The sequence below is a fragment of the Camponotus floridanus genome, unplaced genomic scaffold (assembly GCF_003227725.1).
Source record: "Camponotus floridanus strain SB8 unplaced genomic scaffold, Cflo_v7.5 scaffold7, whole genome shotgun sequence".
NCBI lineage: Eukaryota > Metazoa > Arthropoda > Insecta > Hymenoptera > Formicidae > Camponotus > Camponotus floridanus.
Window position 1 is genome coordinate 733,527 of NW_020229838.1, and position 14,670 is coordinate 748,196.

A 14,670-nucleotide genomic window follows, 5' to 3' on the forward strand; every position below is an offset into this window, starting at 1 on the left:
CTTTTCTTATTTTCTTTTTTTTCTTGAAATAGTTTGCTGTTTTTTTACGGTGAGATATTAGATATTATTAGCATAAAATGAGTATAATTGGTTCGCCCAAAACATTGATATTACAACAGAATGACTTAAGCGAGGAAAGAGAATTTTAAGATTAGCGTTAAAGTTGAACAGAAGTATTAATCGAGCTGTAATGTATGTATAGGCCGGTTTACGAGCGACACGATTCATCTTTGATGTAATATATAATATATATTGCTATATATACGCGCGCGTTTACGCACTTTCCAATTTACAATTGGTGTACGTTTATGGGAACGGATTATAATGATAAATAATATAACATAATGTATACTGTATATTATTAATACTACTTTACTCGTATACATACAATACATATACATATACATACATACATACATATATATATATATATATATATATATATATATATATATGTATATGTATATGTATACGTATACACACACACATACACACATTACTATTGATATTATAATAAATACAATATCAATCGAAATCACGTGTGCATATGTTACGACGATTTCTTAATAATTACTAGGATGTATCGGGATACGAAGGGATGAATATGTTATAGTCGGGCTTATTATTTTCGATCCTTTTATTAAGTTTATCATAATGTTTCGAATCGATACAATGATTTCTGTGGTATACTCAACTGTCGTCTTTCGGGCCACAACGTCGACGATCGTCTCCCGCACACACGGACGCTATACTCTGAGATCATCATACGCGTGTACACGGAATCGGTGACGAGACGTCGCGCGCGCGTCTCCGGCGTAAAGAGAGAGAGGCGCGTGTGCGCTCGCTTTTCTTGACCAACACGAAGAAATCAATCCAAAAATATTAATATCGTTTTCTGCGGCGCACGATCATCGGGACAAATTGGTCGAGAGTCGGACAGACGGAGGCGGGAGGAAGATGAGACGGGATTATCGGAGGGGAGGACAGAGGAGGAGGGCTTTTTTAAACGACGACAGTTAACGCCGTGACACCGACGAGACACTCCGAGAGGCGAAAAAGAAAACGTAAATGCATTTTAACAATCAGTGTTTATCAGCGTGCAGCGTCGAGCGAACGACTCGACCCCCCACCGGCCGTTATTATCTCTATATATTTTGCCATTCCCTTTTTTTTTTACGCCCTTATCGCATGCGGAAGTCGGAGAGAAGGATGACGGAGAGGGTGAGAAGAAACGGAGGAGACCGGGGGAGACGTGGGAGAAGAGCGCGCGAAGGATATAAATATATAATAATATCTTATACCGCGTGTGTGTATATATCCGTAAATACGTTGAACGTTATTTCTTTCTCATCGCTCTCTCTCTTTCTCTCTCTCTCTCTCTCTCGCACTCACTCGCTCTCTTTCTCGCACATCGCGCGTCGGTATTATTGATCTGTATTTCTTTTTTTTTTATTTTTATCCTTTTCGTTTTCTTTCGTGTTCTCGTTTCATTTATTAAATGTTAGGTAGAGCCTATAAGGGACACCCGGAGGCGCACTCACAGTGAACCTCGGGCGCGCTTTTCTCGTATACTAGCTGTGCCGGAACGCACTTGTACTGGTCGCACTGATCGGCGAAGGATTCGGCTAAAGATAGCGTGGCCGTCGTCGAGAGATCGTATAGTATGTAACTTTAAACAATTATCCGAGAATCCATTTGCTTACGGCTAAATAGACGGTTATCGGACAATAATTACGCGAATTAATCCGATTACGATCCGCGAATTATGATTAACAGTTTCATATTGTCGCTTCGTACTCGTGTACGTGAAGAATGGGAAGTAAATAGAAATAGATATTCGGATAAATACATTCTCTTTAGAATCGCGTTATGGAAATTAACCGTACTCGCAGAATTATAAAATGCATCTCGTTTAGTGATTAATTAAAAAATATTTAATATAACACTTGTGAAAATTAAATGAAAATAGATTGCAAAAGACAAACGATGAATTGCGGAGAAAATTACATTCGGCAGTCGATCTTTAGCCGAGCGATTCGCTCGCGACATATTATTTAACAACAGAGTTTAACCACCTAATCGTTCGGAGGATACTCGTAACTCTCGTCTTGACTTTGTTTATACAATGCGAATGGGATATCCTTTTTTCTCTCGTTTTTACCTACTTACTAGGTAATAAACGATTCGTTTTGCAATTCATTATTACAATCGATAAATGATAACGAAAGAATTATCGTGATATTTGAACGATAAGGTATGAATATTTGAAAAAAAAAGAAAAGTACGTCTCTTCTTTCTCTCTCTCGAGTCGACATGATAAACTTTAATAACCCATAAGAGCAGCGATACTTGTCATCGTCATAATGATACAATTACAATGCGATTATCACAATGCGAGAACCGCTAATAATAGTAATAATGATAATATCAATGATAATAATAATATAATAATAATAATGGCAATAATAATAATTACGAATAAACTAAAAATAATTAATAATAATAAAAATTTTCGTTATACACTAATTACCACCGTCATTACAATGATGCACTTATGCCATTATGGTTGCCTATATATACTATCCTCTTTTATATATACTTCTATATATATATATGTATATATATATATAGCTACAATATATAATATTTTCGTGTTGAAAAATCGTATACATTAGTGTTGTGTCGCAGGACCATTGCTTCTGTCTCTCTCTCTCTCTCTCTCTCTCTCTCTCTTTCTCGCTCATTCTCACATCTTATTTTTCTCTCACAACAATCTCTTATGTATATCATTCTGCTATATATTTCTTTTGCTCCTGATAGATCGCAGAGAGGGATAAGGGGGAAAAAAACATTGTCGTCGATGGCTGGAAGCATTCGTGTAGGTGAATTTTTCAAAAAGTCAAAACGGATCGCACATTTGGAGAAAATTGCATCGGAGAACATCGCCGTGGAACGAAGAAGATCCTCTCGCAGGCCGTAAGTTTATGGCATTTTTCGCGTTTACGATTAAAAAAAAAAAAACGCAATTTCTTACATCGTAAAAAATCGATAAGTACGAAAATTCAGTGCTACTGGCAAGATTTGCAACATACGACTATATTCCTTAGACTCTGAGATGGAGAGGAGGATTCGCTCTTCGCGGTTCGCGTTCTCAGATTTTATACTCGTTATTGATGTAATTAAAACCAACGAAAAATTAACACCAACAAGAAGAATGCGCGTTGTACACGAATGTGTGGAGTTTCGAATTTTTATGCGCTCGATATCCCGTTTTTTATTCAAAGAGCCCCTCGTAAAGATAGACACGCGGGCAAAGAGCGGTATCTGAATAGCATCGGCTGGATAAATCCTGGCGGGATCACGAGGGGCGAGAACACGAGTACCTCCAGACACGAGCGCGTTATGTAACCTTAATAGCTTAATATCGATTTTTAGTTCGTATTACCCGCCGTTCAAAGGCGGGCCTCGGATCACAGATAGTGAGGTGATCGGATTGCGCGAGCATTATCGCGTTAACAATGCGGTCTCTATTCTTTTTTTTTTTTTTATGCTCTTTCTCTCTCTTTTCTCACTCACTCACTCTCTTTCTCTCTCTCTCTCTCTCTTTCTGTTTTTAAGTTTGTCAGTATGCGTTCTTCCTGCGTTTCTCCTAAGGATTTCAAGGCGACAGCTCCTGAAAGCAAACAGCATCCGGCCGTGTACGCGCGCAAACTCACAGTAGCATGAAAAAGATCGTTCCGAGAAGATTTGCAAGAGGAATCGTCGTCGAAAATCGTAACAACATCCCGATCCGATTCTCGCGAAAATAATGTCACATATATGTAACGAATTATATAAACAAATTGTTTCGTTTATTCAGAGAAAATGCTACGACTTAGAGATACTTTTGAGCGACCGTATTCGCGCGCGCACGTCCGATCGAGGGATATCTTTTTTCTTTTCTTTTTTTTTTCTTTGAAACGCAATCCTTTAATCGATTCGTTAATAACAACAAATCTCTTCCTTCCCGTCACACAGAGTGACGTGCGAAAAGTATATAGAATATATATATATATTTTTTATACACATGTATACGTATACACAATACATATGTACCTACGTACGTACGACCAACTAAGGGTAGACAGGCGCAATCGTGTGTTTTGTGGATCGAATCCGATCGATCGGCCGCGCTCGAGGATTGCTCGTCGACGTCAGAATCGCCTGGGCTATCTTTTCGAATCGCTGCCAATTTCGAATTCGATGCTCCGTGTATGCATGTTTATATGTATGTATGTAGGTGTGAATTATGTATGATGTATGTCGAGTAATGAAATTAACAAAGACGGAGAAGTACGTGGCGGATAAAAACAAATCTTGTTGAGATTTCGTGCTCGGTAGCATAATTAGAAAAAAAAAAATGGGAGGGAGAGCGAGAAGGAGAGACGAAAAGCGGCTCGTATTTTCGAGCTCGCTCGCAAATACGGTCATGCACATCAATTTTCTAACGCAATCGCGGACAGCGTTTCGCATTGCTGGAATCGAGAATACGAGCGGTTTAAAAATTGCTCCAATAGGTTCAAAACTCCGGAGACGAAACGTCGAGACGAATTTTTCAACAGTAGCGCTATCGCAGAGAAATACACGTTAAAGAATATAATGTACTTATATATACTATTCTCTCTCAAGTATATATAAGCTGTATAATATATACATGTACAAATATAAAATTAACTAACTATATTAAGAATGGGATCTCTTAACTTAATTTTCCGTCAACAAATTGTTACTGATCTATTCACAAACGCAATTAATTTTCATTTCCCTTAGTACGTTTGAACCTCTTGGTGTGAACGCAATGTGCTAAATCATCATTGCACGGGATGTTGAAGCTGAACTTAAAATATAAGGATCCGGGGCTTAAATCGTAAATGAACATAAGAGACATTCGCTAGCATTACATAAAAAGGATTAACATGTCGAGAAAACGAGTAACAAGGCATTAAGATGTAAAGTCGCACGGAGAGAAGAATCATGTGTGTGTGTGTGTGTGTATGTGTGATTTCGAAACATGGCTAAGGAGTTTTGCAGATATGACTTTCGTGCTTGTCACAGTGTTTCTAAAATTAATGCTTCAAAAGCTCATTTCAAATTTATTTTCGAATTTAATATTTTAAAAAATATATATATAATACATCTTCTAGATTAACAAAACCTGTTCTTGGCATCAATTATGATCCCTCGATAAAATTTTACAAATTTATAAGAAATCAAATCTCTCTCTCTCTCTCTCTCATTTAAAAACAGTTTGGACATTACATTTTGGGCGGCTTTCAGTTCACGTGGTCTAGAAACACTGTGTCTCTGTTAGCTTGTAAACTATATCTGATTCGTGTACGCTCTTTCCCTAAGATGCGTCGATCTCTATAATTTGTTGAGAAACGAACTTTAGTCGTAAGAAGAGCACATCGACCTACGCTTTCGTCGCTCGCTTTCGTCTTTGCTATTATGCTCATCCGCAGATTCTTAATAAAATTGCTCGGTAAGGCAAGACCGAATATCGAGGATACGTGAAGGGGATGCGACTTAATAATCTTGCGATGATTCTTCCCTCGATATTGTAAGTATCGAGGTTGTTTACGTAATTATGCGTCAATAGCTAGTCATTTTAAATGATCAAAACTTGTTTCTTATCTGCGATAGACTATTGTTGAGCACGCATCCTCCTGCACGTATCCTTTTTCCAATGATACAACCAAACGAGAAGAATCGAAAACGAACGCTACTCGCATTAGGAACACATTAGCGGACGATTTGTATCGTATATGCGTACATGTTTTTGTCGTATCGATGAGGGGGACTGTATGTATGTGTGCATGTATGTCTGTATACTTGCAGAGAGATGTATTTCTCGCTCGCTCCTCTCTACACGCATCGTTCGCACAATCTCTCTCGCCTAATATTGCGTGCGCGTGTCTGCCTCGACGTAGAAAAGATGGAAGGAGAAAGAAGAAGAAAAAAAAAACGGGTACAGGTCTTAGACGCGCGGTCGCTTTTCGTTTTCCCGGTCGGAATCAGAGTCCGCTGAATCGTGGAGGGGCGGAAATTCGGGCACCGCCTCGCGTTGTTGCATCCATCCCGCCGCGCCTGGCCCCCCAGCCAATGCCTTGCCCTGCGTCATGTTTTTTCGATTGTTTGTTTTTTGTTTTGCAATTTTTAGCCCTCTGTCTTTATCCCCTGCAGGATGGCGACAAAATAGCGTGTCATTGGTCGCTAAGCCTCGTCTCGACCCGATAAAAAAAAAAACTCTTGCTTTGCACGCTTCGCTTCGGAGAGAATGTCAGGCCTGCCCCCCCCGTGTCGCGGGTACACGGCCAAACTTTCTCGAAGCTCGGCATGTTGTATTGGCTATACGGCGGCAACGAGAGATAGAAATTCGGAATGTGCTTCATTAGATCAAGTGCACTTGAGAAGTTCCAACTTGAGTTTTTACTTTATGGCATAAGTTCTCTCTGAAAGCAAAATGTGCGAATTTTGTTAATTACTCTTTGCGTTATATGCGCGTTCTTGATACATGTCCTGGCATCATCTCTCGTTACCATATCGGGAAACAAAAGGATTCGAACGCTACTCTCGGTTTTCGCGTTGAACGCGAAACTTGACGTTTGATTATCATGTTTTCACCATCCACGCGCAGTAAACGCAAAAGCGAACATCAAATCGGGAAATCCTTTCGAATTTGCCAATGCAACGAACCGGCGTCTATTCTACTACTGTGTCTACGCGAAGTTCTGAACTCTGCAAAACGAGCTACAATGAAATTTTGACCATTCACTCCCTCTCTGCCATTCTCTTTCTCTCCGCCTTTCGATTCATCGCGTACTCATCTCCAATTATTCAAATCATCTTTCAAATCAAGACAAATAAAGAAACGCACACACATACTACCTTGTAAGACCAGTAGACACGTGGGCCTCTGAAAATGACATTATTGTAATTCGAATATCTTTCAAAATCACTTTACTCTCCATAAATTACAATCGTCTTCCTACGTACAATCTGCATCTTATGAAAGTGATGAAAAAAAAAACCAGATTATGGAAATTTTTCAAAGGCTCTCATGTCTTGAAATTCTACATGCAGCCATGCATGTCACGAAATGTTATCTCTGCCCTAGTATCTCTCTCCAACTACAGGATATACTTCAACGATGCCTTGTCTCTTCCTTCTATCAACCTATATACTTATCATACGTGTAAATTGTGTGTGTATGTACGAATTGTAGTGTAGGAAGAGCTGCCTTTAAGTAAGTCTCTAATGATTAAGTATTCGAAAGCCGTGTAAAGAGCGACACGAAACCGCGCGCGAATGCACAGGGGTAGCGTTGTCAAATATTCGTGTGCAAATGGGAGATTCGTATAAATCGATCGGAGTGACCTTCCATTGTTGTCTGTCGGATACCGAAGGTAATCTCGAATAATTTCAAGGCCTCACTTTGAATTCCGCGACTGGAAGAATCGCAGTGTTAACATCGGTTCGCGCTTTTCGAGCGTGTGTGTATGTGTGAACAATTAATAATCGAATTAACTTATCGCTTGCTGTCACCAATCTTTACTATCTACGTAAGAAAAACGGCCTATCTAATATATTTCTAAAACTTAAAACAAAGTCCCAATATCAAAATCTTATTGCACACTTAGCGAGATCTAATCCTAAGGGAAGAGCTCGAAGGCGGGGACGTCTTTCTGGAGGGAATAATAACCATATCATCGGGCGAAAAGTCCTCCGCTTTTGCCGATACATATCATCGATCTAACTTAATATTCGAAGGATTTCCGAGTCCAAAAGCTCGATTCGCGCGCAAACACGCGTATTCGTAACGTTGCGTCTGTGATCGCATCTTCTCTATTGCCGTTGCATTCTCCCAATTCTTCTAATGTCGATGCATTACTCTTCAGGATGTGGATTAATACGTGTCAAATTAACAAGATCATTCTCGGACGCGCATCGAATTAAATTTTTACAGATATTTTTCGAAAACGCGGAAATTTGATTTTTTCCTCTGAAATTGCTAAAATTCTACCAACATTTAATCATCACATTAGACTGGCAAATTTGATCAACGTCGGATTACTACATTTTCTATCGCGCTTGGGGACTCGTCGATTTATATACGTATATATTTTTAACGTTCGCGTCGTTTCTTTAACGCGGTCGTTTTTTCCCCCACATGTAACTTGAGTTCCAAAATAAATTCTATTCCTCGTGGTCTACGAGCGGAAATCTTCTTTCTCTGCGCGACTTTTTTTCATAAAACCCGGCTCGAGGTAAAAATTTCGAAACACGTCCCCGGGACACGCGCGTCCACCTGAGTACGTATATATTGCACTATCGATGAATTAGATGAGAACCGAGCTCGAGCACCTCGCGAATCGAAGAATTTCTAACAACGTTTTCTCCAAGCATTTCTTCTCGTTCCTAGAGTCTCGCGCGAACGCCACGACCATTCTTCGAATGTCTCCCTTTCTCGCTTTAAGAACAATTCTAGGGAAAGAGAAATGCGCCTGTTGCAACAAAGGACGATGTCCTCTTGATCGGCTCTCGTCAGCTTTTCTAAAAAAAATCTCAGCTGGCCTTTCTCTCTCTTTTTCTCGCGCGCTCGCGTATTTTCTTTCTACCCCTAATTTTTTAAGTGTTTCTCTCATTTTCTTTCTCTCTCTTTCTCTTGTCTCGTATCGAGTTTGCAGCGAGTTTCATTAGATACATTTGCGAGAGTTTTAGGTCGGCCTGACACGTCACTGGAAACACAATAAAAAAGCACGAGAGGCCGAGATCAGTGATAGATGGCATCAGATTCCGATTTCACGTCTCATCATTTTCCCCGGTTGCGTGATCTCATTCTCTCTCACTCTCATTCGTGTTCATCTCTCTATCTTTCTGTCTCTCGCGCGATTCACACTTTCCTCCCTCTCCCTCTTAGCTTCGACTGCGCATCGTCTTTTGCATGGCTGTCTGATCCGGTGTCTCTCTCTCACTCTCTGTCGCCTTCTAAGAATTTCGTTTCATCTGTATCAAGAAAAAACGTCATTGAGTGCGATCTCGATCTCGGATTTGGGGTGTCCGATCGTTTCTAGCGTCGGATCATAATTTAAATCCTGACAAGACATTTGCCCGATTGCGATCTTCTATTTCCGAAAATTAAATCCGATTTGTGTGCGGTTAGTTAAGAATTCCCCCGCTAAAATTTACATAATATAATCTCTCTCTAGGACCAACAAGAGGAGGATGTGCGTCATCCGGGATCATCTCGGGCGCGAGAAATGTTCGCGATTTCGCAGCTTCCGAGATTGGAACTTGTCAAAAGGTGATGGAGAGTAGAAGAGACGGCGCAGCAGACGACCGATGGATCGTGTGTAACGTAGATAAGATAGCATAGACTGTGCCAGAACTGTGCTTGCGACAATGCGCCGTCTTTCTTCTCGAGAAATGTCATTCTTGATCTATCTTATGTCGCGAGGAAGTACAAAATAGGAAAGACGACAATCCGAAAACGGCTGGTTTAGGGAAAGACAAATTCCCTCTTCGACAATTTCGTCGCGAGTCTCGTCCGATCTTTGTTGCGACAAACACAGTTCCATGTTTCGTTATTGTTACTTGTTAGACTCGAAATACCAACCAACAGCTGATTAGAACGAGATTAAAAGAAGAGGGGAAGAGGAAGTAAAGGAGACAAAACGAAAGAGATGGTGATAAGATAGTAATGATGGAATACACAAGTGTATTATTACTTTAACCGGTGCATAATGTTAAAAGTCAATCGGTCGGCGTGTGAGAGGTTTTTTGTGCTCATGTAAGAGTGTACAAAGCGATTGCTCATTTGTTACGTATGCGATTACGGGAAACGTTAGTGCCAGCTGCAGCGTCAAAGAGGATTCGTTGCAAACTTTGCTGTCAGAGTCGATCGCATATGCGCGACGCAACATTGAAATTGATTGAAATCGGCGAGAAATCGACGTACAACAAATCGCAAATTCAATCTCGTTGAAAGCAACCAGAGACATTTCTTATGAGTCGTAGTTTAGTCGAGAACGGAATGTGTCGATACGTATTTGTTGTCCACTGTGTGTTTGTTCTTTCGAAATAGAAACTTACATGGAGCAGAATAATACTTTTCTAATATTTCTCGGCAATATATCCGAGAAACAAACTAATAAGAAATCACAAATTATGTTTTCCCCTCTTTCTGAGAGAGTAAAAAATTGTGCGATTAACTAAATTTAAAAATTTTCTTTTTCCGTGAAAAAAAAGCGAAGGATTCCCTACGATTCGTAAATTCGCTACGTGTCGTGTTTCTCTCCGAGTCGATTTGAAAAAGCATTGATCGAACGATAAAACTGATGGAACTTAACGTCTAACAAGAAAGTACGGGAAAAGGCGCGGGCTCCGTTTCAGATCGATAAGGAAGCAGAGAAACTACAGAAGCCGGAAGTGACTGCGGAACAGCGCAGCTACGAGCATGCATTTTAGTCGCTTCATTTCAACCTTTGCAGAGAGCGGCACCCCGTTCTACGCGATCCTGAAAGTCTCCGGATGATCCGGATGAACCATGAAATTAATTTCCTCTCGAGTTTCCCTAAAATGGGAATTGGAATCGATTTCACGAACTTGAAATATTTTCCAAGATGGAATATTTATCAATAAAAGAAGACGGAGAAGAAATATTATACGTCGTTGCAATCAATTAGGTAATTTTGTTTCATTCCAATCTTTTCGCGTATTCTGGACTCGAATCGAATAAATTCTCCGACAGATAATTCATCGGACGAATGTTAGCGATACTTTTTCTTTTATTCGACGACATAGAATTGTAGTCGGAGCGAAACATCGACAAGTGATTAACGTATCGACATGTCAGATATTGGATCCGCCGGCTAGAAATTCCTACAGGAATCTCCTGCCAGACTTGCCGAATACTCTAGCTCGTTGTGTTTACCCGCAAATTTAATTTAACGTCACTCTGTGCCACGTGACATTGTTGAAATTGTACGTCAGCGAAATTTACTGTGTCTGAAAAGAACAAAGTGCCACGCGAGACGATATTCCAACGTCCGAAATTAGCACACGTAATTTGCCAATTGCGATAAGATATATTTTTCGTTAAAAAAAAAAAAAAAAAAAAAACGAACAGAAACGCTTACATTTAAAGAACCCGAGAAAGAGGAGTGAATTATGAGAGCAAATCCAGACTTGCCTCCAGCGAATTTATGAAATTGTAGAAGAAACGGGAGAAGAAGATAACGATTTACGCGCAGAGAATATTCGAAGAGGAATAAATTGGAAGAGACTTGCGGAAGATTGATACTACCGGGTATGACACACCGGAGGAGCCCCGCAAGATTTCCCCTCTCGTCTAAATTCGCTCCGTTCGCGTTGCGTTGCATCGCGGGAATGCTAGCGACTCGTTAGAAGCGCGGCGACGCGCATCCACCAGCTCCATTAATATGTGAGAGAGCCAGCCCTGCCTAAAAAGTGACTTAGCAACTCCAATGCATACTAAGCAAACCTGGCGCTATATCGGCTGCTAGCTAGTGTGGGTGTACGTGTGTCGGTGTTTGTGTCTGTGCAGTCTCTAGGCGGCCCCTACTCGATCCAACACATCTTTTCGCATCGCGACTGTCGGCGCCCATCTTCACGGGCCAACAGCAACAGCATACTCAACCTAATATATGTATACATATATCCCAGCAACGCACGCACACACACGCACACATACGCACACATCTAGTCACGCACGCACGCGCATATACAGGGCAAATAAAAGAGGTTAATAACGCGGAGTAAATCCTCAAGTATGCGTACATCTTGATCCTTTAAGTAAATTAACTTTGCCAAACATAAGTATCTTGGACCACGAAAATACGAGAAAATATATTGTAGAGAAATATCTGAAAAATCATAAAGATCCGAAAAATAGTCGAGGGAGGAAAAGAGGATTTTTTTTCGATCGCGTAGCATTTTTCGAGACCAAAAACATTATAAATTCTATTCATCTATAAATTTATAACATTATAAATTCGAATTCATCTATAAATTTCCTTTACGCATTTCGGGTTGTTTTAAACGAGAATCCCTGTATATGGCATCGTACCCATTCCGAAGCTCAAGCGTACTCCTTCACCAACATCCTTCCTCTCTCACTCTTCTGTCGCGATATCGTTCTCACGCTCTTTTTCTTTCTCTCTCTCTCTTTCTCTCGTAGTGAGTGTGAGTATGCGGAAGGTAAGATGCGCATGCATTCATCGGGATGCAATGCCGTGGCTTGGAATTGCACGGAAGCGAGTAGCGGACTTTAATAATAATTTCATACGTTTGTACGTGTAGTTTTCCGCGAAAGGAAAAAGAGGTGAACAATCAAGAAATAAAATCTGCGATTGACAATACTGGAAAGATTTACGTTAGGAATGCAGGAATAACATCGAACAAACGTAAGGAACATTCGACATTACAATCAAAATACAAAAAGAAACATAAAACTTTTGATCGTTATTTAATTTTATTTTTTGCAGTTATAAATAAAAATGTTGATGTATGACTGAATTATCACGGTAAAAAAAGAATTTTCTTTTTTTAAAATAATAACATAATGTCCAAAATTTACTAATTCTAAACTCATCAAATTAAAATTATCATTATTCGAAATATTCGCTGAAAAGATACTAGTTTCTGAAAAAAAAAAAAAACTGTATAAAAAATTTAATTAGTTTAAAATATTTCACAAATATTAATATTACAATGGATCAAATTTTTTCAATTCATTAAAACATAATCAAATCCACAAACCTAAACTCAATAAGATTTCGGAGTATCCAACAGAGTTCATCGTACAAACATTTCAGCTAAATCTCGTCTTTTTTATTTCAGGTTTAACGTCATCGGAATCAAAAATATCTCGTGCATTCCAAGCCCCAGCTTTACCGTCTACCGTCTGTACCTTATTTTAAGATATAAGCTCATGCTTAGTAAAACGCGGAATCCAGAAAGCATTAGTAATTACTAATCAACTACCAGACTCGGCTAACGAGAGGAGGCTGTATAAATACTGAGAGTGCTCTAAGGAGGATTCTACGTGAATTTTACCTGATGCATCGGGTCGTATCCCATTGAGCCGTCGTTGTACGGCTGCGAGCCGTAATCGCTGCCGTTTATTCCCATGCTGTATCCGGCCATGTCCTGCGGTCCTCCGGGCGGCGCCGGCGACATCATCGGCGTCGGGGTGCCCTGGCTGGCACCGCCCATGCTGTACGGCGATGCTCCTGCAAAAGCTGCTGTAGAAACAATCGCGGTGCATACAAAATTCGAGGGTGCGTTTTTTTAAGCGCCACAGCGATATTTTGTCTCTCTGTGCCTCGCGCGCTTATGCTCCTTTTATTCTCAAAAATAACATGTCAACGTATTAGTGAATTCCCCCCCCCCCTAATTATTAAATTATATCGTGCGAAAATATATAATTAAAATACATTGTTATTCGCTGGAAATTTAATCGAATTTAGCTAATTCAGTTTTCGAATATATAATGTAAATAATGATTTCAACTCGTTGAAAGATAAGATTTTTTTCTCGTCGCAAATCTGATTCTTTTCTACTCGAGATTTGTATAAACGTACTCGGCTGCTAAGGCCGAATATCCGACGCTTGTAAAACCTTTGCGCCATTCGAGAGAAGCGTTGTTTCGCAGGGTTGGATAGGGAGGTCGTTAGAATTCCGTTTCTTTAATTACGAGAGGACCGCGGGCCGTTTCGTCGCGAACGTGGTCGAGGAAAGACAAACGCAGAGAGTGCTGAAAGAAATGCGAGAAGCTCGGAATTTCCTCTATTGCCTATCCTCGTCCCCACGTACCCTCTCTCGTCCATCGTGGCTCGTGTTTTTCCCTCCGCTCGTTTCTCCCTCCCTTCCCTCCTTCCTCGTATAATTGGTGAGTTAAAAATATCTCACGCCGGCGTCTCCAAAATAAAGTAAGATGCCTCGCGGTAGTTAGACGAAGCGTACGTAATTGCAACGACCAGGGTGGAATACGCGAATCCGTGGAATTTCAAAGTGAGGCCGAGAATTTTTTCTACAATTTTCACGACTGCGGAAGGGGAGATCGCCTCTCTCAGGCTGGAAGTGGGAGATGAAAGTAGGTAGCGAGCGGGAACGTCAGACGTGAGTCTATCTCGGCGGAGGATGTAATGAGAAAATTTCGCGTAGTCTTATCTACGCTCCGTCTGTTGCTACCGCCTGGCATTTTTAAAAACTGAAATTTTTTTCGAAAGATATACGGAACAGACAGTGAACATGCTGCATTAACTTCATCTATATTATTTAAAATAATTTCCTAATTTACTAGATACCCGCTAGAGAGAGGTAGATTCGGCTTCAAAGATATTTAAAGTATAAGTATTACATGCCAAAGAACACATCAATATCGTTAAATTTATTTTCCGCCGATGATTCATTAACAACCGCAATAATAACGTCACTGCCGCGCCGGAACAATAAGCTATAACTCACCTAATGATTTACAGTGATGAGACTTCTTCCACCTTGGTTCCAAGTCTAAAGCGTGAAAAAGACGAGAGAAGCATGTGGGTACGATTTGTTTATTAATTATTTCAATTTATGCCTTCCGATTTTTACTTCATTGTGTTTTTC

The 14,670-nt window shown here is 40.2% G+C and overlaps 1 protein-coding gene across 11 annotated transcripts in view; it reads right to left on the reverse strand.

Annotated features, from left to right (window-relative positions):
• Positions 1-622: 622 nt before the first annotated feature.
• LOC105251567 (homeobox protein extradenticle) overlaps positions 623-14,670 on the reverse strand; it is a 48,408-nt gene continuing 34,360 nt past the window's right edge. The window contains exons 7-9 of one of the 11 annotated variants that reach the window (XM_011258474.3): positions 14,530-14,574; positions 13,117-13,292; positions 623-6,151 (exon numbers count right to left, since the gene is read on the reverse strand). In XM_011258474.3, coding sequence (XP_011256776.1) covers positions 6,017-6,151; positions 13,117-13,292; positions 14,530-14,574 — 356 coding nt within the window. In that variant the 3' untranslated portion in view covers positions 623-6,016. Of the gene's footprint in view, positions 9,046-12,828; positions 12,971-13,116; positions 13,305-14,529; positions 14,575-14,670 lie in introns of those variants that run through there. The other 10 variants (XM_011258473.3, XM_020027618.2, XM_011258478.3 and 7 more) reach the window with 10 other exon arrangements.